General features: G+C 37.1%; 1 protein-coding gene across 4 annotated transcripts in view; it reads right to left on the bottom strand.

Moving 5' to 3' along the window:
- ZNF277 (zinc finger protein 277) overlaps positions 1–24302 on the bottom strand; it is a 65694-nt gene extending 41392 nt beyond the window's left edge. Inside the window, exons 1-4 of one of the 4 annotated variants that reach the window (XM_039321716.1) lie at positions 24072–24302; positions 22002–22093; positions 18731–18772; positions 17188–17298 (exon numbers count right to left, since the gene is read on the bottom strand). In XM_039321716.1, coding sequence (XP_039177650.1) covers positions 17188–17298; positions 18731–18772; positions 22002–22093; positions 24072–24299 — 473 coding nt within the window. In that variant the 5' untranslated portion in view covers positions 24300–24302. The remainder of the gene's footprint in view (positions 1–17187; positions 17299–18730; positions 18773–22001; positions 22094–24071) is intronic. The other 3 variants (XM_039321718.1, XM_039321720.1, XM_039321719.1) reach the window with 3 other exon arrangements.
- Between the last annotated feature and the right edge of the window lie 1349 nt (positions 24303–25651).

The raw sequence follows: 25651 nt of genomic DNA, 5'->3' as shown, positions 1-25651 counted from the left end.
GCAATAAAATTAATAAAGTAACTAGACAATAAAGTTAAGCAGCTAGGAGCACAAGTAGTGTTCTCATCAGTACTCCCAACAAAAGGCCAACACCCACTGAGGGAAAAAAGAATTCTAGAAATAAACCACTGGCTAAAGGGTTTGTGTTGCCAAGAAAACTTCGGTTTCCTGGACCATGCTCTGCATTTCCTATGCAACGGACTCTTGGCAAGGGATGGGCTGCACCTCATGAAAACAGGGGAAAATCTACTCAGAAAAAGACTGGCCCAACTCATTAGAAGGGCTTTAACCTAAAACTGAGGGGGAAAGATGACCAATCATTAGAATCTCTAGAACACAAAACCAATCATAAATCCCAAGAAAACAAATAAAAAAAGTAGGGAGTGATGAGAAAAAAGAAAAAATCAAACGACAATCAGGAGCTCTGGGAAACATACACATAGACAGACATAAAAGCCTTAAATGTTTATATACTAATGCTCAAAGCTTGGGGAATAAACAGGGTGAACTAGAAGCAATAGTATGGGTATGACATAGTTGGCATTACAGAAACCTGGTGGGACAAAACCCATGACTGGAATGGATTGATGGATGGATACTAATTGTTCAAAAGAAACAGAAGTACAAAAAGAGGAGGGGAAGTTGCACTATATGTAAGAGAATACTACGTATCTACAGAAATGCACATGATCAAAGATAAAGGCCCTCCAGAATCTATATGGGTCCATATAAAAGGAAAAAAAGTGACATTGCCATAAGGGTATACTACAGGTCACTCAACCAATCAGAAGAAATAGATAGACTCTTTCCCAACCAGTTAACAAATGTACAGTATGTAGGAAGCATACCATAGTAGTAATGGGAGACTTCAACTACCCAGATATCAGCTGGGAGACAAACTCTGCAGTGAGTGGGAGATCAAACAGATTGTTAACCAACCTAGCAGACAACTTTGTCACACAAAAGGTGGAGGAACGAATTAGACTTAAAGCTATACTGGACTTAATTCTTACTAATAGAGAAGAAGTGATAGAGAGAGTTGAAGTTTCTGGAACCTTGGGTGAAAGTGACCACATCATACTGAAATTTAATATAATGCGAACACTAGTAATAGAAAACAACCCAACGAATGTCTTAAACTTCAAAAGAGCTGACTTTAACAAACTCAGAGAGTACCTAGGAATGATCCCATGAATGAAAATCCTAAAGGGGAAAACAACCGAAGAAGCGTGGGAAACTCTGAAAAATGTGTTCATAAAAGCCCAGACTAGCACAAGAAAAAGAAAAACAAGAAATTCAAGAAGAAACCAGCATGGCTGCACAAATATCTCTCTGACAACTGAAAGACAAAAAGGTCAAATACAAAAAAATGGAAAGAGGGGCACATAACTAAGGCCAATTATGAGCAGACAGCCAAAACATGCAAAGATGAAATCAGGAAAGCAAATCTTTATTCAGAATGAATAAAGATTTGCAACAGAAATCAAGGATAATAAAGTTTCTTCCAACCTATTAACAAGAAAAAAGTCAACGAAATTGTAGGTCCACTAAAGCAGGGCTTTTCAACTAGTGGTACGGGTACCACCTGTGATACATTGGCACCTGGTAGGTGGTACACGACCATCCTAGAAAAGTAGCAGGGGAGGGGAATGAGCTGAACCGGTGGCAGCACCGCACTAGCCTGAGCGAGAGATGGCTGGAGCTGCAGGGGTGTCAGGGCTCAGCGGAAGCGCCAAGATCAGCCCTTCTTCGGGGCTGTCAGGGCTCAGTGGAAGTGCCAGGATCAATGCCAGGCTCCAGCTGGAGCTCGGCACTGATCCTGGTGCTTCTGCTGAGCCCAGAAGAAGCGCCAATCAGCTGGAAAGTTGCAGCATCTCCAGGGTCTTGTGATTTACATTCAGATGCTTAGCAACTGATTCATATTTATGATGGTAACAGTGTCCCAGGGTCATGTGAAGTGACCAAAACCTGCTGCAACCACCCAGCAGACGGGGGGGGGGGAAATAAAAACCAAACACCCCACACCCCACTGCCAATCCTCAACAGAAATGCTCAAAACAATGAAAACCTCGGACAGGAGGAAGAACGCCGCCTGGTGGACAGGCAGGTGTCTTGCTCGGCTGTGGCTCGGGGGGCACTTTTTTAATGCCAATGTAACTTCAAACACTCACTAAGCAAACTGTTGTAAGTCGAGGACTACCTGTACTTTATCACTTTTTTCCTTTTTTTGGGGGGGGGTCATCAAGTTTTTGACACCTTGCTAGGCAACTGGTGGTACTCGGATACTGCCGTATCCTAAAAGTGGTACAATGGGTGAAAAGGTTGAAAAGCCCTGCACTAAAGAGAGAAGATGGCAAGGAAACAACAGGCAATGGAGAAAGCATCAGTCTTCACACAAAAAGAAACTATAGCCCAACACACCAAAAAAAAAAAAAAAAAAAAAACCCACTGCAAAACTAGAAACAAAAATTAAAATAAGCAAGAAAATGGTAAGAGAACACCTCTCTGACCTTGACAAATATAAATCACCAGGACCCAACAGATTACATCCCAGAGTTCTTTTTTTTAAAATATTTTATTAAGTTTATATAAATAAGGAAAAAGTAGGAACAATGCGGGTATGGGGGGGGAAAGGGATGGGGGATTTAGGATGGAATAAGGATAGGTACAATAATCACATATTTTAACAAACAAGCTACCGTCTGGATCATAATGAGTAAATATCATACTCAACCATTTTTAAAATAGGATTAACTATAACCATATTACTAACAATTAGTAAACAAATAAATTCATCTATGTAAATAAACATGAATAATAAAATCTCAACTAGTCATGATTATTAACATTAACGGTTAGAAATCACTAAATCACTAAAAATAAAGATGTTATCAACCTATAAATTATAACTCAGTTAAAAAATCAATCATCTATTCTAAAATATTAAGTCCTTTTCAGATTCTAATGCGTCTCTAACCATTGATAAAAATTTTCCCAAGTTTTAAAATAAACTGAATCATCTTTTTCTTTCATCTCCAATGTTAATCTATCCATTTCTGCACACTCTAACATTTCAGTAATTATAGCCTGGTCAGATGGTAGATTCTCATTTTTCCAAAATTGGGCAAATACTATCCTTGCAGGTGTTGAAACATGCAGTATCAAGTAGTCATTCTCTTTACCATAATTAGGTCTTAATATTCCTAGCAAAAACAATTCCGGTTTAAATTCTATCTGTATTTTCATCATCTTTTCCAACCATCTATGGGGCTTAGACCAATATTTCTTAGCATTAGGGCATATCCACCAGGCATGGTAATATGTGCCTAGCTGTTGTTTACATTTCCAACAAGTATTTGAAACATTTTTAAACATTTTTGCTAAGTGAACTGGTGTCATATGCCATCTGTAAAACATCTTGTATAAGTTTTCTTTATATGCTGCTGCTTTTGTAAGCTTAATATTTTTATCCCAAAGTTTTTGACAGTCTTCTAAGTCTATAGAATATCCAAAGTTCTTTGCCCATACTATCATTGTTTCTTTCACTTGTTCTTCTTCCATTTTCCAGTTTAAAAGAAATTTATAGTTTCTTAATCAAATTCTCATCTGTTTTTAACAAAATTTTATCTAATGGAGTCTGTTCTTTGTAAAATCCTGTTGATTTTATATCTTTTTCGTATCTTGTTTGAATTTGCAAATAGGACCACCATGTTAAGTCAATACCTTGTTGTTGAAGAGTTCGCCTGTCCTTAAGTTTTCCATCTTTGTCCAAAATATCTTTATAACTAACCAGTTTATCATAGTTAATCAGGTTTGGGTAAGCAAATGCTTCCATTGTTGAAAGCCACTCAGGTATTTTCATATATATTTTATGTTTAATTTTCTCCCATTCTGAGAGTAGTATGTTTCTTATAGCATGATTTTGAAAGTATGCGCTTTAGTTTTCTCATACCATATAAAAGCATGCCAACCTAGTTGAAGATCGTGTCCCTCTAAATAAAGCAATCTTTTATTTCTCAATACAATCCATTCTTTGAACCAAAGCAGAATAGCTGCTTGACAATAAAGTCTCCAATCTGGAAGTCCAAAGCCCCCTCTAGCTTCTTGTAACAGTTTACATTTGATTCTAGCTTTTTTTCTTTGCCATATAAATCTTAAAATCATTGCATTTAGATCATCAAAAAAATTCTTACTCAGTTTAACAGGAACTGTTTGAAATAGAAAAATTAGCTTTGGTAAAATTTTCATCTTGATTGTCGCTATTCTTCCTAGGAGTGATAATTGAAGATTTTCTCACCTTTCCAAGTCTATTTTTATTTATTTCATTAATCTCTCATAATTATCTTCTTTTAATGTAGTATATTTTGCACTTAAATAAATGCCCAAATATTTGACTTTTTTAACTATTTGAAGGTTTGTCATTTTAGCAAGTTGAATTTTTTGTTTATCTGTTAGGTTTGTTAATACTTTAGTCTTTTCCCTATTTATTTTCAGTCCAGCCACTTCTCCAAATTTCTCAATTTTCTGCAAGAGTTTATCGGCTGTTTCCAATGGTTCCTCTAAAATAAAAACCAAGTCATCTGCAAAAGCCTATAGTTTATATTTCTGGTCTTTAATCTCTAGACCTTTAATTTCTGTATCTTGTCTAATATTTCTTGCCAGTACCTCTAATGTAAGGATAAATAACAGGGGAGACAGTGGACATCCCTGTCTGGTACCTTTTTAAATATCAAATCTATCTGTATAATCTCCATTTGAAAGTATTCTTGCTGTTTGTTTCTTATAAATTGCGTGAATTGCTTTGTTAAAATTCTAACCAAGTTGTTGAAACATAAATTGCCAGTTTAAATTATCAAAAGCTTTTTGTGCATCAAGAAATATAAGTTCCATCTGGTTCCCTGGATGGATTTTATAATATTCCAAGACATTTAAAATAATCCTCAAATTGTTCTTTATCTGTCTTTTTGGTAGGAAACCGTTTTGATCTGAGTGAATGAATTCAGTCAAAAAGTTTTTCATTCTTTCTGCCATTATTGCAGCAAAGATTTTATAATCCACATTTATTAGCGATATTGGTCTATAATTTTTAATTAGTGTAAGATCAGTATCTTTTTTAGGTATCAAAGTAATATTAGCTTCAGTCCATGAGTCCGGTATTTTTGTCTGTGTGAAGACTTCATTACATAAATCTTTCAAGCTTGGAGTTATAATATTGATAAATATGCATCAATATGATAAATCTTCAGAGTCAGTTAAATCTACAATACAATGGAAACTAATTGAATAGAAAAATACAAATGGTGAGAGTCAGGAAGAGATAACATAAAGGAAGTAAGATAAACCATATAGGCAAAAATAGTTGGGTCTGAGAAAGGAAGAAAAGAAGCCATAAAAATATATAGGAAATGATGAGCCGAGGTGGCGCAGCAGTTAGAGTGCAGTACTGCAGGCCACTTTAGCTGACTGTGTTCAGCAGGTCAGCGGTTCAAATCTCACCGGCTCAAGGTTGACTCAGCCTTCCATCCTTCTGGGATAGGTAAAATGAGGACCCAGATTGTTGGGGGAAATGTAAGTATATATATACACTGCTTACTGGTGTACACCGCTTAGAGAGTGCTTGCATTTAAAGCAGTATATAAGTCTCATAAATAAATAAATAAATGGCTAGCCTTCCTGGACAGGCTGAATGGGAAAATAGGAAACTAAGCCAAATAAGATAAGAAGAGAGGCACACTGAATTGAAAAGCAGGAAAGGAACGTATTGTTTAAAATGGGGACATAAATATCTACTGAGTTTAAAATAACCATTTAAATGTCTAATTTTTCTTATTCTTATTGTATATGTGAATATGATTTAATATGTTACCAGGAAATGTGTATAGGCGGTCGGAAAGAGTGTAACCTCATACTACCTCAGCCAATGGGGAAAGAGGAGGGCTGTAGCGGCCGGTGATAGGGATGAATAAAAGAAGGAGATATTTTGGGTTAAAACTTTGGAGAGAACCAAGCTTTGATAGCTTCTCTCCCCGCTTATTGCAATAAACGAAACAAAAGGCCTTCACTGTGTCTTGGCTGGTTATTGGTCAGGCGAGCTTGCCTCTGGTCACAAAGGAAAGTAGTCAGGAGCACATAACAGCCTTGGGGGCTCGTCCGGGATTTGCATCCGTTCCATCTTTGGCAGCCGGGGATATTTGAAAGGGGAGTGCGCACCTGGGTAAGTTTTTCCCAGCCCTAAAGGTCGGATTGCCCCTGCTCAAACAAGGAAGAATTGGAGATCCCGAGATGGAAAGCCAGGACCAGTGAAAACCTAAGGGAAAGTCGGCCAACTTAAGAAAGGACTTCAACTCAGCCTGCCAGGTTAGATACGAGAGGGGTATCTATATATCAGAGGGGTGTTAATGGGCAATAAGAGTTTAAAGAGGAGGGATGCCTCCCCGGCCAGTGTGCCGGCCAATAAGGAAAAAGAGGAAAGGTATTTACATTCCGGAATGAATCCCTTAGGGAGATGGGCATCCCTTAGGGAGAATGTTGGAGTATTTTAAGTCAATGCTTTAAACAAGGCATTTGAACAAAGGAAGGATGATACATTACAGTATATATTTGGCCTAAGTACATGTTTGGCCAGCCAATAAATTAAATTGGGCTTCTCAGCTTGACATAGAGCGGTGGGGAATGGATAGGCAGTAGTTAAGGTCTATCAGAAACGCTCCTTGCATTTCCCTACTGCCTGGAGAACAAGCCACAAGTTGCCCCAAGAGAGTAAAAGTGGAAATTTAAAGTGGAAATGATGTTTAATGGTCTGTATGTTTGTGTGTTTATATTGACTCATTTCTAAAGACCTGGGGGAGGGGAGGGAGAGACCCTCTAATAGTAATATACAAAACAACGTCTTATTCCAAAAGGAAAATTGGGAAATGGAGCTCATTGGTTTTGAAAAAGTTCCTTGAAAATAAGAATGATTGTTTTGCCTGGGGTGAAGCATTTGGAATTTTTTTGTGTCTGGTGTAAAAGCAAGAAAGGATGAAGAAGGCTAGTTTCTTAGTAATTAGAAGGACAATGGAAGGTGTTAAAAGAATGGAAATAATCAGATGGAAGAGAGGGAAAGAGAGAGAGAGAGAAAGAAAGGAGCTGTGTGAAGTTTTATGCCTGGCCAGGATGAAAGGCGAGAACTCTGACCTGCTATTTTGTGTGAAAGAGTTAAGTAGAAAGCTATGCATTTCTTCAGGTTCCTACAGTTTGGAAGGTGACAAGAGAGGGGAAAACCCCTCTCCAAGGGGGGGGAATTGTCCCCCCCTAACAGCTTTTGAAATCAGGCAATCTAGGAAAGAATTGCCCAAACTAATAGAAGATCCTATTGAAGTAGGAAAACGGGTTAGAAATGTTTTTAGGACCAATGGAAAGCATGGGAAGGTATTAGGGTACAAATGCAGAAATTAGGCACATGGAAAACTAAAACAATAGAAGATTTATTACCGGTAAAAGAGGCTCAGTAAGTATATGCGAAGAGAGAAGAGGAGAGAGATAAACGTGAGATAAGATAAAAATGATGGCTCAATTGTTGCAAACAGGCCAGCAAAGAGGATGGGGAAGAGTAATTAGGAAATCAGTAAGGCAGGTTGGGGGTGAGGACAGCCAGTTGGCACCAGGGGATATAAATCCCTAGGAGAAAATTTTTTCCCAGTCCTTAAATAAATAAATAAATGTGCCTTTTGTAAGGGGGAAGGACACTGGGAAAATGAGTACCTTAAGAGGAAGGAGGGGGAATAACTAGCAAATTTGGTGAATTTTGAGGATTAGGGGTGTCAGGGGACTAATCTGTTTTCTGGTTCAGCTTTTTAAGAACCCCTGATAAACCTTAAAGTTTGGATCCCTGGAGGAGAAAAGGGTATACTCAGTGGATTCCAGACTACGAGATTTACCCTAAACTATATACCTCCAGGAATGCAAATTGGGAAAGGGAAGATTAAGGATCAGGGAATTGTGGGACATGTAGTAAAAGCAACAATATTTAAATCTGCTATGGTCCAGACAGTAGTAAAAGGACCTGGACTTTGTATTGGTTAAAAGGAGCTGCAATTTGGCCAGGGGGTACTTAATTGGTAAATTGGGGGTTGTTATTATGGGGAATGAAAGAGAAATAATTGTAAATATTATGACCTTGAGTGAGGAAACTCAAGAAAAAGTGGACCCTCTTATATGGGCCCAAGAGGGCAATAGAAGAGGGGTATACATGGATCCTTTAAAGGTGACTTTAAAGAACCCTGGTGAAGTAATTCACCAGATATAGTATAACATTACATTGGAAGGAAAAATGGATTTAAAGCCCATGGTGGAAGGGCTATTGAAGGAGGGTGAAATTTTTGAGCAATCCTTTTAAACATGTTTAGTTTGTTACTTTTTTATCCCAAGAATTTCTGCCTTGGAAATGTAAGAGATACAGAAAAAAGAAGAAGAAAAAAAAGGGGGGGGGAGGCAGTTTCTGTCTGCATGTTGTTGTTTTTTAAAGAACAGAAATTGAGTAAAATTTCCTGACTGTAAGAATAATTAATCAGTGGGATAATTTTCTCCAGAAACTGTGGATGCTTCATTATTGGAGGGTTTTGGGAGGAGGTTAGAAATTGATAGGTTCTGAAATGGATAGAGTTTCCTGTTTCAGTAAGAGGTTGGACTAGAGGACCTCTAATGTCCCATCCAACTCTGATATTCTGTTTTTGTACCGTATATGCCGGCGTATAAGGCGACTTCCGCAAGCGTTAAAATCGGTGCCAAAGACGGGGGTCGTCTTATACGCCGAGTCGTCTTATACGCCGGAAATACTGGTAGTTTCCGGCGTATAAGATGACGTTCTAGGAATGCGATTCGGCGCCAAAGACGGGGCTCATCTTATACGCTGGGTTGCCTTGTACGCCGGCATATACGGTATGTGTGGCATGCTTCAGTGATCTTCCTTTGCATTTTAGTTTGGATTTATCCTTAATAATGCATTTGAGGGTATTCTTGTCAAAGGAACAATCTTATGATGTTTTATTTAACATCTGATAAATATGTGTCTTTGGGACTCCTTGCTACTGCAGAAAAGATGATTAATTGCTGCATACTGTGTGTGTACAATTTGTTTTCCTTTTCCTTGGAGCCAAGGAGGGGAAGGGAAATCCTTATAGAAAACCAATTTGGTTTCAGGGTTATAGCCACAGGCTGCAAGGCTGGATTTGAGTTCAAATCCTGCTTTAGCCACGAGGGTTGGCTGAATGTTTTGGGGCTGGTTTATTTTTGTTCAGCCCTAGGAGGAAGGTATTGGCAAGCCACTTCTGTAAATGTTATGGCAATTTTCCTCCTGAGGGCTGTTTCAAGCAAAAGTTTTGTATAAATTTTTACTCTGCCTGGTTTAGTGAGTGGGGGAAGGGGGAGACAATCTTTTGTCTTCTTAGCTATCCTGGTATTCTTTGATGTGCTGCCACAAGAGTGATTTGAATGTTATTTGCCTGAGACAAAAGGTATTCCAGAAATGTTGGCCCAATGCTAATTGGTGAGCCTATGTGCTTTACCTTTTAAAATCCTGAATGTGTTATTTACAATAAGTTTATTGAGTTATATTTTTGTAACATGGTATCTAATCAGGGTGAAAGGGGGAGGAGAAAGAAAAATGTGACAATTTTTGATAGAGCTTCCATGGACAAGTATAGTCTATCTGATACAGGACAAATGGTGTTTTTTTTCTTTCCTCCACTTTTAAGCTGTGAAAGCAAATACATTTTTATGTAGCTTCCCAGTTTTGTAAGATTTTATTCTGGGAATTATAAAGAAATGGGACAGCAACTTTTTGGCAGAAGAAAGGATTGAGGGTGTTTAGCAAATAAAGCCCAATTGGTATGAAAGGAGGTAAAATATCTAGAATATATTATAGTTGAAGGGGAAAGGAAAATAGATAGTAAAAGGATTGAGGATATAGTAGATTTATAATTACCAAACAACAAAAGTGGTCTTAAGGGGATTCTGTGGTTATCACAAGGTACTGCAAGAATGGTGATCCAAAAACTATATGAGGGGAATCATTGGGGAATTAAAGCATAGGTAGAAATGTATTTGAAATTCCATGCTACCCTTGGAATTTATGGGATAGCCCAAAGAGCTACAGAGGGATGTCTGATATGTAAAAGGGTTAATAAAGGGTTAAGGCTCCCAAAGGAGGGAGACAAATAGCTAAATGTAGAACAAGTACTGGGGTCTCTGTCTTCTCTTTGACAGGAAGGCTTGGTGGTGCAAACAACTCCTTTTGGAATTTCCAGTCCATAAGATCCAGCCGGAACAGTGGGTGCTGATACTTAAATGGAAGGAGGAACTTCTACAACCAAAGAAGGGAAGTTTCTTATATTAAATCTGCTGTCCGGAGGGCTGAGAAGGGTTGGACTCACTACACACGAGCAAAGGTGGTGACTGGACCTGAAAGAGGGTAGACGGTTGTTCCAGGACAAGGACTGAAAGCCACGTTTAAAAGTACTTGAATAGGTACTGGACCAGAACCCCTACCTATTTTGAATATCTCTATTAGAATTTCAAGTGACTCCAGATGAAGAACAAAAATGTTGGTGGTGACTCATCAGAGAAATAAAAGTTGTTTGTTACAAATAAAATGAATAACTAAGTCAGAAGTCATACCATTAGAAACTGAAAACGCAGAATTGTACATTGTAAGAATTAGGTGGTAAATGTATATCTTTTGTTATTGTCACTGTGATTGCTGTATCTGTTATTATTGTTGTAATTGTGGATCAATTTGTGGGTGTGAAATACTGTGTAAAAATCATGAGGGGTGGATTCTACTTCTAATATTACTGAAGACAACACACCAGAACAGCCTGGGAAATAAAGGTAAATATATATATATATATAATTGTGGGATTTAAAGATAGATGACAATCATGAAGCAGAATGGATATTGCAAAAGGAATCAGAAAGGTGGCGAAAGCTCCTGAACAAAAATATGAAAATATGTGGGGTGATTGGAGTTGATTAACGAATTAGCTTCCCAATTTTGGATGGTTAAAACAAATATTTATAGGACTAGTGTTTATAGTTGTAATAGGTATTATGTGTTGTGTCTGTCTCCAATGTTTACTCTGCTGTATTTCATTTTGCACCAAAACATTGGGGTCAGTAGCGAAAAACATCTCTGGAGAAGATGTACAGATTCAATTTATGTTATCTAATATAGCCAAAAATGAAGATTCATCAAAGTATACAGAAATACAGGAGGGATTGATAAATATGCATCAATATGATAAATCTTCAGAGTCAGTTAAACCTACAATACAATGGAAACTAATTGAATAGAAAAATACAAATGGTGAGAGTCAGGAAGAGATAACATAAAGGAAGTAAGATAAACCATATAGGCAAAAATAGTTGGGTCTGAGAAAGGAAGAAGAGAAGCCATAAAAATATATAGGAAATGGCTAGCCAGGAAGGACAGGTTGAATGGGAAAATAGGAAACTAAGCCAAATAAGATAAGAAGAGAGGCACACTGAATTGAAAAGCAGGAAAGGAACGTATTGTTTAAAATGGGGACATAAATATCTACTGAGTTTAAAATAACCATTTAAATGTCTAATTTTTCTTATTCTTATTGTATATGTGAATATGATTTAATACAGTGGTTCTCAACCTTTTTAATGCCGCGACCCCCAACCCCCTCGTAAGTCGAGGACTACTCAACCGGTCGTAAGTCGAGGACTACTCAACTGGTGCAGCACTGTTTGCAGAATGGGACTTTTGGCGGGCTCAGCAGGGCAGAGACAGCCTGGACAATTCATATTGGCTTTTGAAAGCCAATAGAAATAGACTCTATTCAAGAGAGTCTATTCTATTGGCTTTCAAAAGCCAATAGAATAAAAGGGAGTAGCACAGCTAAGGAAAAGGGGGAAAAATGGCGGACTGTGTTGTTTGGCGACCCCATGAAATGGTCGTTCGACCCCAAATGGGGTCCCGACCCACAGGTTGAGAACCACTGATTTAATATGTTATCAGGAAATGTGTATAGGCGGTCGGAAAGAGTGTAACCTCATACTACCTCAGCCAATGGGGAAAGAGGAGGGCTGTAGCGGCCGGTGATAGGGATGAATAAAAGAAGGAGATATTTTGGGTTAAAACTTTGGAGAGAACCAAGCTTTGATAGCTTCTCTCCCCGCTTATTGTAATAAACGAAACAAAAGGCCTTCACTGTGTCTTGGCTAGTTATTGGTCAGGCGAGCTTGCCTCTGGTCACAAAGGAAAGTAGCCAGGAGCACATAACAATATCTTGTAGTGCTACATAAGATTCTGCAGGAAGTTCATCAGGTCCTGGTGTTTTATCTTTCTTTTGCTTTTTTATTGCCTCTGTAATCTCCATCATTGATATATTCTCATTTAGCCTCTGCCGCATATTCTCAGGAACCTTTGGGAGGTTTGCTTCTTTTAAGTAATCCTGGACTGCTTCTTTAGAGACCATGTCCGCCTTATAAAGTGTCTCTTAGTAAGCCTTCGTAATTTTTTTCATTGTCATTGTGACAGTGTAGCTCACCCTCTGAATCCCATAGCTTACTTATTAATCTTTTTTCTCTTTCTTTTTTAAATCTATATGCAAGCCATCTCCCTGGTTTATTAGCATTTTCAAAGAAATTCTATTTAGATCGTTTAATCTGTTGTGCCATTGTATTCATCTCAAGTAAATTTAATTTGTGTTTTAATAATTCCATTTGTATCTTCAGCTTTTTTTTTGCGGATCCAATTATAACTCAGATTCCAGAATACTAAGTTGTTCTTTCAATCTATGGTGAGTATGTTTCTTTTCTTTATTCTTTTTGGCAAGATAAGTTATAGCCAAACTTATAGTATGCTTTTGCCGTGTCCCATACAATTTGAATAGAAGTTTCTTCTTTTTTATTAATTTTAAAGAAAAAATCCATTTCTTTTGTTGCAAATTATAGAAATTCCTTTTCCTTCAATATTGATTTATTCAAAGACCATCTCGATCTTTTCCTAGATCCTTTCCAGGTCATTTTAATTGGATTATGATCTGCCCAAATATTCGATTCTATTTCAATTTCTTGTATCGTGGTCTTTAAATCATGAGAAGCCATTTCATGTCAATTCTTGACCACAATTTATGTCTATTAGAATAAAAAGTGTATTGTGCTTTTTCCGGATTCATCTCTCTCCATGTATCCTGTATACAGAGTTCATCTTTCATTTTTAGAAAGGGTTTAGGTAAGATATTACTTCCTTTTTTCCCTTGTTTTTAACTTTTGTAGTCCCATACTGGATCAACGATTGCATTAAAATCACCAAGCATACACAGGTTATAATAATTTAAGTCCACAAGTTTATCATATAATTGCTGAAAAATTGATCTTGTTTCTCATTGGGAGCATATATCGCAACCATCAGTATTTGTTTTTGGTTCCATGTGATCTCCACCATTAATATTCTTCCCTCTTCGTCAACATAAATTTGTTTTGAGTTCATCTTTTCTTTTATGTATAAAGCTATCCCTCTTTTCTTTTGTGATGCCAAAGAGAAATAAAGTTTACCTAGTTTTGATTGTTCAAGGATTCTAGAATGTTGTATCTTAATATGTGTCTCCTGGAGACAGATTATGTCCATTTTTACCTTTTGTAATCTATGAAATATTTTATTCCTTTTTGATGGGGAGTTAAGACCATTTATATTTATTGAAAAAAATTCCAATTTCCTCCATGATTTCAATTATGTCAGGATCTCAATTTTCTAAGAGAACATATCTGTCTCTGATCTTTAGGTCTAACATCTTCCTCTGAGTCTTTTGGCTACTTCTTCCTCTGTTTGTTTTGATGTTTCTGTAGTCATTTCCTCTGATTTCTTAGATTCTGCCTCGCCTTTTTCCAAGAAGGCTCCATGATTGTCAAAGAAATCCTCTGCTTGTCGTGGAGTGCTCACTCTATATCTTTTTGAATCCCAAAAAATTAGTAATCCTTCTGGGATCAACCATCTGAAATTCACTCCTCTGCTAATCAATTTCCTTGTTAAGAATTGGTATTCTCTTCGAGCTTTTCTAATTCTTCTTGGAATCTGTTTGAGAACTACCAGTTCTTTATCTTTATCTTTATATTTCAGTGGTTGATCCCTTACTACTCTCAGGATCTCATCTCGTACTGCTCTTTTACTTTACTTTTACTGGGCACTCTGTTTCTTCTTGCATAATTTGAATTCACTCTATAAACCTGATCGACTTCTCTTTTGATTTGATCCATTTCCATTCCAAGCAAGTCCGCCAATAATTCACTCATCAATACTAACAGGTTCTCATCACTCTCTTCTATCATGTTTTGAAATCTTAGAAAGCATTATGCCCTTTCTATCTCCATCATTGCTATACTTTCTTCCAGCTCCGCATTAGATTGCGCCAATCTCTGATTTTCATCTTGCAGAGCTTCTGATTTCTGATCCACTACTACTGACTTGTCTTCTATTTTTTGCATTCTTTGAATATGTAACATTGCCTCTTGAAAGGCTTCCATTTTTTGGTCCATCTTAAGCAAATCATTTTTCAAGTCTTCAAAGTCCTTTTTCATTTCCATTTTAAAGTCTACAATTGCCTGGAGAATGGCTTGCGTATTCTTTTGCTGAGTGTCCAGTTTTAAAAACGTTGTAATCGATTTTTTGAAGCGCTGGACTCACTGAGGTTGATGCAGGAGCCGAGGAGCCCTTCCTCACCCCTTTCGCCAAATTTGAAACACTCATCTTGGTTACTGTATTTATTTATAATCCACCATCAAGCCCAATGGCCCAGTTAGTTATAATCCAAAAATAGGGCCCGATGGCCAATTATAATCCACCAAATAGTTCAAAAAAGGAAAGAAGTAAAAAAGAAAAATTATAATCCAAAACCCTCGTATTATCAAGTATCAAGGTCAAAAGTAGTTTAAAAAATATAAAAGCCAAAAAGAAAAAAAAAGGTAAAAATAAAAGTGAGAATATCCAATACAAGTATTGTTAAAATGTAGGAAAAAATATAAAAAGGAATACAAAGTCTCTAGACAAAGAAAACAAATAGAAAAAGAGGAACATAAAGGATATGTTTATATCCACACAGCAAAGCTGATAAAAAAGGAACAATAGAAAAAAAAAGAAAAGAAAAAAAGCAGTATCCAATTTATAATCCAGTTAGAGACTTACAAATCTTCTTCTGTAGTTTCCTTATTTTGAAAAGAATAAAGCAAATCCAAAAAAGGGAACCAGACACAAAGCAAAGCAAAGCAAAGCAAAGCAAAAAAAGTCTCTCTTAGTAATCTCCAAGAGAGATAGGAATGTCTGGGCAGACAGCCAAGTGTCTGGGCATTGAGCCAAACTCCACAGCTGAATCAACAAAGTTAGTGTAAAAAAAAAAGAACAAAGGAGAAAAGTTGCAAAATAACCACCAGGGAACGCTGTTTCTTTCCCCGCCGTTTACATAGAAAGAAAGTAAAAGAAAAAGTTCCAGCAGTAAATACACAAAACTAACATTTTAAAGATTTCTAAAAAAGAGCAATTAAGGTGGATTTTCCCAAGTAGGATAGTAATAAGTCTTCTTTCCCTCTATAGTAAAACAGGCTGATTCCTTCAATCTAGCTTAAATTCAAAAAGTTTTCAAAAGTTTTAAAACGCTGAAACCGCTGTTTTTCGGAAAGCGGGAGAAGCAAAAATCCCCTCTTCCTCCTCCCTTTAGGCTTCCAGCTTTACTTTAAAGGCAGACAATTTTCTCAAAGGTCCACTTTGCAACAAAAACTGATATCATCTCACCCGGACCAGTTGCTTGCTTCCTGAAACATCTGACTCCTATCTCCGATGATCTGCTGAAGATGGCAGCAAACGCGAAGCTCTCCGCCTTTCTCTCGTCGGTTCCAGAGGTTATTTTGAGTTCAGAGAGCCGGCTACCACCGGCTCCCTTTCCTCAAATAATTCACCTCTCAATGGCCACCCCTCCAGGGTGGCATTCAGCCCTGATGGGCCTGCCAGCGAAAGAAATTTGGACCCTGCGAACGGAGAGTCGTATCCCAGGGTCTACTGCCAACGATGCCACCGGAAGCCTCCGATGTCACCAGAAAAAAACAGATCAAGGAAACTACAGACCAATCAGTTTAACATCAATACCTGCAAAGATCTTAGAAAAGATAATCAAAAAACAGATCTGCAAATAACTAGAAGCAAACAAAGTTATAGCTAGTAACCAGCACAGATTTGTTAAAAACAGATCATGCCAAACCAATCTTATTTCATTTTTCGATAAAGTGACTAAACTAGTAGACCAGCAAAATGCTGTGGACGTAGTATACTTAGACTTCAGTAAGGCATTTGATATATAGTAGACCACAACCTACTCCTTGGTAAGCTAGAAAAAGGTGAAATAGACAACATCACTACCAGATGGATCTGTAGCTGGCTGGCAAATTGTACTCAACGAATAGTCTTCAAAGGCACTACATCCACATGGAGAGAAGTAAGCAGTGGGGTACCACAAGGTTCTGTCTTAGGCCCAGTACTCTTCAACATCTTCATAAATGACTTAGAGGAGGGAATTGAAGGGGAACTCATCAAATTCACAGATGACACCAAACTGGCAGGAATAGCCAACACCCGAGAAGACAAACTCAGGATTCAAAAAGACCTTGCAAACTTGAACAATAGGCCCTGTCCAACAAAATGAGTTTCAATGTGGAGAAAAGCAAAGTTTTAGATTTAGGTAGGAAAAATCAAAGGTACAAGTACAGACTGGGCGAGAACTGGCTTAAAAAGAGTAACTGTGAAAGGGACCTTGGAGTCCTAGTGGATGATCATTTAACCATGAGCCAGCAATGTGCAGCAACAGCCAAAAAAGCCAATACAATCCTGGGTTGTATAAACAGAGGCATAGAATCAAGATCACATGAAGTATTAGTACTGCTTTATAAAACCCTAGTAAGACCACACTTAGAATACTGCAGGCAATTTTGGTCACCATATCACAAAAAAGATGTTGAGAGTTTGGAAAAAAATCAGAAAAGAGCAGCTAAGATATCCAAGGCCCGGAGACTAAAACATACAAAGAATGGCTGCAGGACTTAGGTTTGGCAAGTCTAAAGAAAAGAAGAAATAGGGGAGACATGATAGTAGTATTCCAGCACTGTTTTAATTCTTGGCTATATACAAATAGATACCTGTCAATTTTTTTCTGAAGAACATCCAAAAACTCCTTACAGTTCACAATGTTATCTGGCAATCCAATATTGAATGCATGATCTTTTGTCATGTGATTGAGAAGGACTGACCTAAAAAATAAATGAAACAGAATATAGGTGTTGCTTCCCCCCCCCACATACATTTCAGGTCCCCACTAAATAAACTCAAATGAAAACCATAATCCTTAGAATTAAGCATTGCTGCTTAGATTTCCAATTTCACTGTAAACAGCCATACAAAGATTAATAATATTCAAAGCAGCTCTTAATATCCAGAAATTCACAAATGCTACTTGAAATACTTTCAAAGAGTGCTAAGTAACTGTAGTGATCCTTTTACTGACAGAATTTGTGCTTAACCAAAGAAAAATGTGAATTTCAGACCAATACAATTATTACTGAATAACTTCATGGAAATCTTTTTATTTTGCTAGCAGCAAGGAATTAGGATGCATATATTTCAAAGTTATTTCCTTCTCACAACACCATATCACAACATCATCTGCATCTTTAAAACCAAAATCAATTCTGATTTTGATCAATATTGTAATTATACATCAGGGATACCATTTTACACTGCAGCAAAGAAGACAAATGATTTTAATATATTTCATACTTCATTAGAATAGAAACACTGGTGGCAAACAACCACAATCATATATATTTTTTTAAAGCAAAGACCATATTTATTTATTTATTTATGAGACTTATATACCGCTTTAAGTGCAAGCACTCTCTAAGCGGTGTACACCAGTAAGCAATGTATATATAAATTTACATTGCCCTCAACAATCTGGGTCCTCATTTTACCTACCCCAGAAGGATGGAAGGCTGAGTCAACCTTGAGCCGGTGAGATTTGAACCGCTGACCTGCTGAACACAGTCAGCTAAAGTGGCCTGCAGTACTGCACCCTAACTGCTGCGCCACCTCGGCTCATCCTGGCTCATCCTGGCTCATTCTCATGTTCACATCATACTATTTGCTGGGCTGAATAGTTGCATCAAAAATAGAATAACATAGAGAACCAAAATGATATTCAGAGTAAGCAGGGCCCAGCCTACCTAACTATCATCTTCAGATTCCAGGATTCAAAACTTTCTACTTTGTTAAGTTTCAGTATGTTGAAACCTTGAACTTTTGTTAGGTTAACTAAAATAATAGAAATAATTTAAACATATAATATGGTTATTATTTATTTAAATAATAAACATATTTTATGTCTAAAATACTATTAAACATATTTTATGTAGCCCATAAAAATGACTCTTGATGGCTTGCAAGCATAGAAAGAAACCCAATATCAAACAATCCCGTACACAAATAAAAACACAGCAACACTGCAAGAATAGAAATAAAATAAAAGGTGACAATATGAAATCCAATCTGAAGGCTGTCTGAAAAACCTTGGCTTTTAGGAGCTTGCTGAGAACAGCAGGAGCCAGTCTGATCTTCAAGGGGAGGAGGGGACGGGAGGGCGCTATTCCACAATGTTGGCATATCAGAAAAGCAATGCCCCCTTACCTCAGCTCCCCGTATCTCCCCAGGCTGGGTTTATGTAATGTTCTGAAATTTTCAAAATTTAATTTTATAGAAATGCAGCACATGATAGTAAATAAATTATACCAGTCTTCATAATATATATGTTTTTTCTCATATATTTTTCTTTTTTCTTTCATATGGTCTTTTCTTTGTCTGGGCAATGGTGTTTCATGGTATCCATGGAAATCCACCTTTTTTGAGTTGGAGTTTTATTCCAGATTTCTACCATAATAATAAATATATTTTTCAAACAAGAAGTTTCTGGATAAAACTCTTATATACTCCTATCCAAATATCCTTTAATATAGTGATACACAAGAGGGAGCTGCTCTTCTTAGGTGGATTAATTTAACTAAAGAAACCCTCTTTTTCAGGTAAGTTTTGCTACAGCCAATACAATCAACAAAAATATTCTGAGAGTTAAGTTTAAATTTCCACTTACCAGAATGCTTGCTTTCATTTATTAAAACAAAATAACAAATTTCATTTGTTCATATAGAAGCACTGTAAGGGATCGTCTATTCTCATAAGCATAGAAAAATGATAGTACAAACTACAGCTAAATTTCATACAGAACAGCCAGTTTAAATGACATGACCATCCTATATTTCAACTAAAACAAACAACTGCTTCAACAATGACTTCACACTAAGTACAGAATATGAAGACCAGTGCAGCTTCTTGTCCTTTTGTAATATTTTCTCTTATCTGAGGCCTCCAAACCACCCTGTCAAGTCTTCCAAGCTAAAAATAAAATAAAAGAATGCCTATAGCCTGATTCAATAAACTTTTATGCAGGCTTTGAGGCAAAAGCAGAACAAACCTACGCTAGCAACCATGATTAGCTTTTGCTACCAAAGTAGTGCTGGCTATAGTAACTATTGCAATGTGTTATATATACTAATGCTATGCAACAGGGCCATGAAATTGAAAATGTAATGAAAAGTGATGAAGGCATAGAGCAGGGGTGTCAAACTGTCGGCCCGCGGGCCGGACACGTCATGAGGAAACCACGCCCACCCCATTGCCGGCAATGGGGAAAAAGTTCCAATATGTCGCACAATGTCATGTGACATCGTGAGTTTGACATGTCTGGCATAGAGTCTATAAACCTGTGCTGATTTTACCTAAAATTATAGAGAACTATTTTCAACAATGCTTTCCTTTACGGCTGGAATATACAGATCTAAAATAAATCATAGGTTTGGAGCAGGTTTTCTACTAGGTAGAGCAAAATTATTTATCAGTTTATAAAAGGGTGAAACTCAGCAGGGAGTTACAACATAATGTGTTGCACTGTGCTGAACGATATGTAATATATTCTTGTAATACACTGTACAATATGTGGTGCAGAGAGAAAGAAAAAGTTCTAACAAAATATTAAAATTTGGGAGCTTCCACCAAAATTAATTTGGGGCAGACAAAAAACCCGGTTCCTTCACACCTTAGGTAACTAAACATATATAAGACATCACCACAGTGGGGCATAGTGGTCTAATGGTTAAGACACTGGGTTTGTTGATGGGAAGGTTGGCAATTTGAGATTCAGGTACAGAGTGATGGGGTGAGCTCCCAATCTTCCCCCAGCTCCTGCCAACCTAGCAGTTCAAAAGCATGCAAATACAAGTAGAGAAATAGGTACCACTTCAGTGGGAAGATAACAGTGTTCCATGTGTCTTGGCATATAGTCATACTGGCCATATGCCACGGAAGCATCTTTGGACAAGATTATATAGCCTTTTTGCTATTTCCTATCAGTTATCAAGAGTCATTATAACCATGATTCACCTCTGTGCTGAGGAGCTTCTTAGGAGCACTGGGCGGAATAATGCATGAAGCAGATGACTAGATCAGTGCTTTTCAACCTGTGGTACGCATACTACTGGTGATACTTTGGCACCTGGCAGGTGGTACGCGTTGAAAAGCACTGTAAAAAAAAGTATTTAAAAAAAGTGTAAAAGTGTAGCAGGGCATGATCTGAAGCAACAGCAACACCACAAAGACCTCTGGGAGAGTCAGGTGGAACTACGGTGTTGCCGGAGCTCTACTGAGTTCCCAGGATAGCCATGGGGCTCCAGCTGACTGACACTTCTGGAAGCAGTGCAGCCTTGGGGACAAGGAGGGGAGGATATAAAAGGAGGTTTTGGAGGGAAAGGGAGTAAAAAACCTGATGGGGAAAGAGAAGGAGACAGAGAAAGAGAGGCGGAGAAACTTTTCAGCCTTGGGGAAAGGCATCATCTGCAGCTACATTGAAGAGAAAAGGAGGAGAGAGGAAAGCCTATAAAAGGTTTTGGAGGGAAAGGGAGGGAAAAAAAACTGATGGGGAAAGAGAAGGGGATGGAGAAAGAGAGGCGGAGGAGAGGCTTCTTTGAGTCAACCAGAAGGAGAGAAAGGGATAGAACACTGCGAAGATTAATGTCAAAGAAACAAGCCCAGGTTTCTCATTAAAAATGTTAGTAAGTGGGTGTACAGGTAGTCCTCAACTTACAACACAACTGAGCCCAACATTTATATTGCTAAGTGAGAAATTTGTTGAATGTCCCATTTTATGACTTTTCTTGCCACATTTGTTAAGTGAATCACTGCAGTTGTTAAATTAATAACACAGTTCTTAAGTGAATCTGGTTTCTCCATTGATTTTGCTTGTCAGAAGGTTGCAAAAGGGGATCACGTGATCCTGAATTGTGACCATCATAAATATGAATCAGTTGCCAAGCATCCAAATGTAAATCACTTGACCCTGCAACGGTCATAAGAGTGAAAAATGGTCATTAAGTCACTTTTTCAGTGCCATTGTAACTTCGAACAATCACTAAGCAAACAATTGTAAGTTGAGGACTATCTGTACTTCATCACTTTTTTTTCCTCTTTTTTTGGGGTCAAGTTTTTGACACCTTGCTAGGTGACTGGTGGTACTTGAATATTGCCATATCCTAAAAGTGGTACAATCTGTGAAAAGGTTGAAAAACACTGCACTACACCATGTGGTTTTATGTTGACCTCAGATATGGCGAATTGTAACTCCCATAGAGTTACAATTGTCCTATTAGGTAAAGTCAATGGCTAAAGATCAACAAAAGCCAATAGCTGTTGAGTCATATGTTTCACACCTTTGCTATAGGCTACTACCCTAATTTGTAAGCATACTATAACAACGTCTGAAAACTGTTCTGTGATACCCCATCTGAACTTTTTCCAATTATATAGCATTAGGATGTTAATGAACATAAAATACACTATGTTTAGTACTAACCTGTTGCCTGAAAAAGGCTGGTCACAAAACATGCATATGTAATGAAAATCTGCATCATATCTTTCTTGCTGCTGCTGATCCAGAATATCTTTCTATTGATTGAAAAACAAAATATTCCATCACATCTTTATTAAGAATACGTTGCAAATTAGTCCTAGAAAAAATATGTTTTTTCTTCCATTATTATAATATCATGTTGCACCGTGCTGAAATATATACAACATATTCTTGTAATATATTGTATAATATGTGGTGCAATATCATTTGACCATTGGAAAAAATGTTTTTGCTGTTATTTATTAAGTTAATGTATTCCTATAGTATAAAGTAGCAATAACAGAAACAAATGAAGACTGATCAAACTAAGTATTTTGAATACAAACTGAAGAAACTGTAACCATCCTAACTTTCCAACTCCATGAAATCCTAAAAATATTTAGAAGATCTGTTAAACAACTATGACTTGATGGACTTAGTCTATAATACAAGTTAGTTAATATGACTGTCAATGGCAGCTTGAGAAGCAGATAGATTCCTGTGAAAAAAAGCAGGATGCCTTTGAGCCTCTCTTTCTCTCTCAGACTAATTTACCACTGAGGGTTTGTATGGAGAAAAAGTATGTCTTGCATAGTGTTAGATATCAGTGCATATCAATGCAAAGTAAAAAAAAACCCCACAAACATAAATCAACTTTATACTTTTAAAAATATGTTTAAAAGCAAAAAAGCTTTTCATAAATTATTTCTAATGAGCCTCCCACTTTTTCAGTACTTCTGTTTCTATTCCTACTTTTATTTTTTTTACTGCTTTTACTGCTCAGTACTCTGAGTGCTTAGTTACATGTTGCTTTGGGCAACAAACCAAGGGTGAGAGAATCAAGATATATCTTTGCCATGTAAAACCAAATAAATAAATCATTTATATTTCAGTAATAGGAAATTATCAAGAGACTGGGAAGCAGGAGTGTTGAAGATATTTAGGTCTATATAAATACTGTAGGGCACTTGAGATTAAAATGCTTTACAAATAACCCAAAAGAAAAACTTGAAGCCACCAAACTGACCATAGGATCTCTTTTGTAAGACTCCTACTTATTCATCTCCACATTGCCTTTGACCACCTTGACAATGGGAATAGGAATAATTCAAGCTTATCCATGTTGTTTGCAAAGGTCTGATCTGCTTCTATGTACCAAAGTTTCTCTCCTATAATGTCCTACTATCCTTGACCTTTCATTCTTGAAGTTTGTTTATTTACAAAGGAAGAGGGTGACTGGGCAGAATACCATTGCAGACTAGTTTTACATATGCATGCCCAGTTCTCCAATGGCAGCAAAAACAGAGATTCACTAATGTGAAAATTCCACATCATTTGTTCTTTCACACAAACAACTCTACTGCTATTTCATCAGGAACAGATCATGCAATGAGCTGAAAAGCACCATTCTGAGAAGTGTTTTGTGAAAGATTCATAAAGTTGAGTTCTGTTCTTTTACTCTGTCTGAATGGTATCCTTTCCATTCAATGAATCATTAAATGGTAAAACACAAACACATGCACAAATCAATTCAAAGAGGACCAAGGGAGCAGAAATCTTTCTAAAGCTTTATCTAATTTGGGTCTCCAAGAGTTTAAAATTTGTGCTGCTTCTTACAGCACTTGATGGTTTGGTAATTAAGTGGCTCATATTAATAAGAAGCTTCAATTGTTTCAGTTAATGCTCAGTTGGTAAATTGCTATTTTGCAAAAAGACACTGGAGATTGGAAGTTAACACTAGGACAGGTGATCAGTTCTTGAACTCTCCTTTCTTAGGATTCCTAGAATTCCCATTTCCTGGAGTCCATACTCCTCTATCATCAGAACCTCACCTTGGCAAAGCAATGCATCTTTTTCTAGGAGTGCAACCCTTACCCACATGAATTTAACCATAGACAATTCAAGGATAAAGTTCAGATTCAAGGATAAAGTCTGTAACATACTATTGAAAGAGAACAACTAGGAGTTGTTGACTTCCATTTTATCTGTATAAATCATTTCACAATCTCAGTATATTTAAATAAAATATCTTACCAGTCTTTGTTGTTGAAGTTTCTCCCTTAGTTCTCTGTCTTCAGGTAAGGCATCACATAAAAGAAAATAATCATCCTGATCCTCTGTTACAAAGTAAACCAAAAGTGTCAAAGCAACATGTGTAACTTTTGTTAGTATACTAAGATACTTCTTAAATGGCACATTGCGTTGAGGTTTCAAATTATGCAAATATGAAAGGATGAAATGGTCGCTCATCCTAATTCCCATATAGATAGTGTAGAAGAAGCAAGCTGTAACAGAAAATGTATTTAAATCCTGGGAAATTAGAAATTAAAAAAAAAAGGAATTCAAAACAACTGTTCCTTGATGGGCTAGGTATAAGTTGAAATAGAGGAGAGCTTTCAAGATTGAATTGCAATGCCCTAACCACAAACTACACAAATGCTGCGTGTCCTCTGAAGCATGCCCCATTTTGGGAGTGGCCACAATTCATTTTGGCCACTCCAAAATAGCTCCTGCTTCCAGGACATCATCAGATTGCCTTGTACTATATAAAAAGGCCAATGGATGTGTTTCATAAAGCAATCTCTTCATGGAGATGGGAAGGATTCAAAAAGCAATCCATCATTCTGTGCTGCCAGGACCCAGGTTCACTCTCAAAGAGTTGCCACTAGAAGGATTTGCTCTCAAAGAGCTGTCTGCTGGATGATGCCCTACCTGTATAGTGTTTTAAGTTTTTAATCATGATTGTACTAGAATATGAGAGCCATATAATATTTTAGTCTTATTGCTATCCAAGGTTTTGTCAGGCTCAAGTCTCAGAAATGTCACAGTGCTATCCACGCAAATTCAGATCTCTATTTGCTTACACCTAATAGAATCTTGCCAGACTAAAGCTATAACTTTCTAACCTAACAAATATCCTGGGAGATTCTAGGTTATGACTACCTTAAACTTTTTTCTCACCACCATCCAGTTCAGGATTCTGCAGTTTCTTGTCTTGGTCCCTTTCTGGAGTGTACTGCCTCCTCCCTTGGAAACTAGTATACTACTGCCAACATTCCTCCACTTCTTTAGTTGCACATTCCATCAATGATTTGATGGTTATCTATCTATATTTTATTTACACACACACACACACACACACACACACACACACACACACACACACACACACACACACACTGTACATATGTATATGTATATGAAAAGAAAGAAAAAAGAAAGAAAATTCTTCTTTGAGACCTCTCCAGCTGTTTTCTCCAGATACACAAATAAGATATTCTCAGATATTTTGGGTAAGAATATTGTCATTCATCTGCATGACATTTTGATATATTGTTTTCTCAAAAGACTATAATTGCTCATGTCAGGAATGTGTTCAATACTTTTACCAAAACAAACTGTATGGTAATTTGGAAACATGTAACTTTGATCTTCCTCAATTAAATGATCTGGTTAATTGGATTTCTACAGAAAGTGTGCAGGTAGAACATTCAAAAGTTCAAGTTTCCAATTTTGAAATTTGCCAACATTTTACAAAAGGTTAATCTCTGTATAGAGAACACTAGGCCATTAATTCAACTTCTAAAAAAAAAGAAAGCCAATTTAAATAGTCT

The sequence above is a fragment of the Crotalus tigris genome, unplaced genomic scaffold, assembly GCF_016545835.1.
Source record: "Crotalus tigris isolate CLP2741 ecotype Arizona unplaced genomic scaffold, ASM1654583v1 scf7180000023816.343384, whole genome shotgun sequence".
NCBI lineage: Eukaryota > Metazoa > Chordata > Lepidosauria > Squamata > Viperidae > Crotalus > Crotalus tigris.
This window is presented reverse-complemented; position numbering and strand designations above follow the sequence as displayed.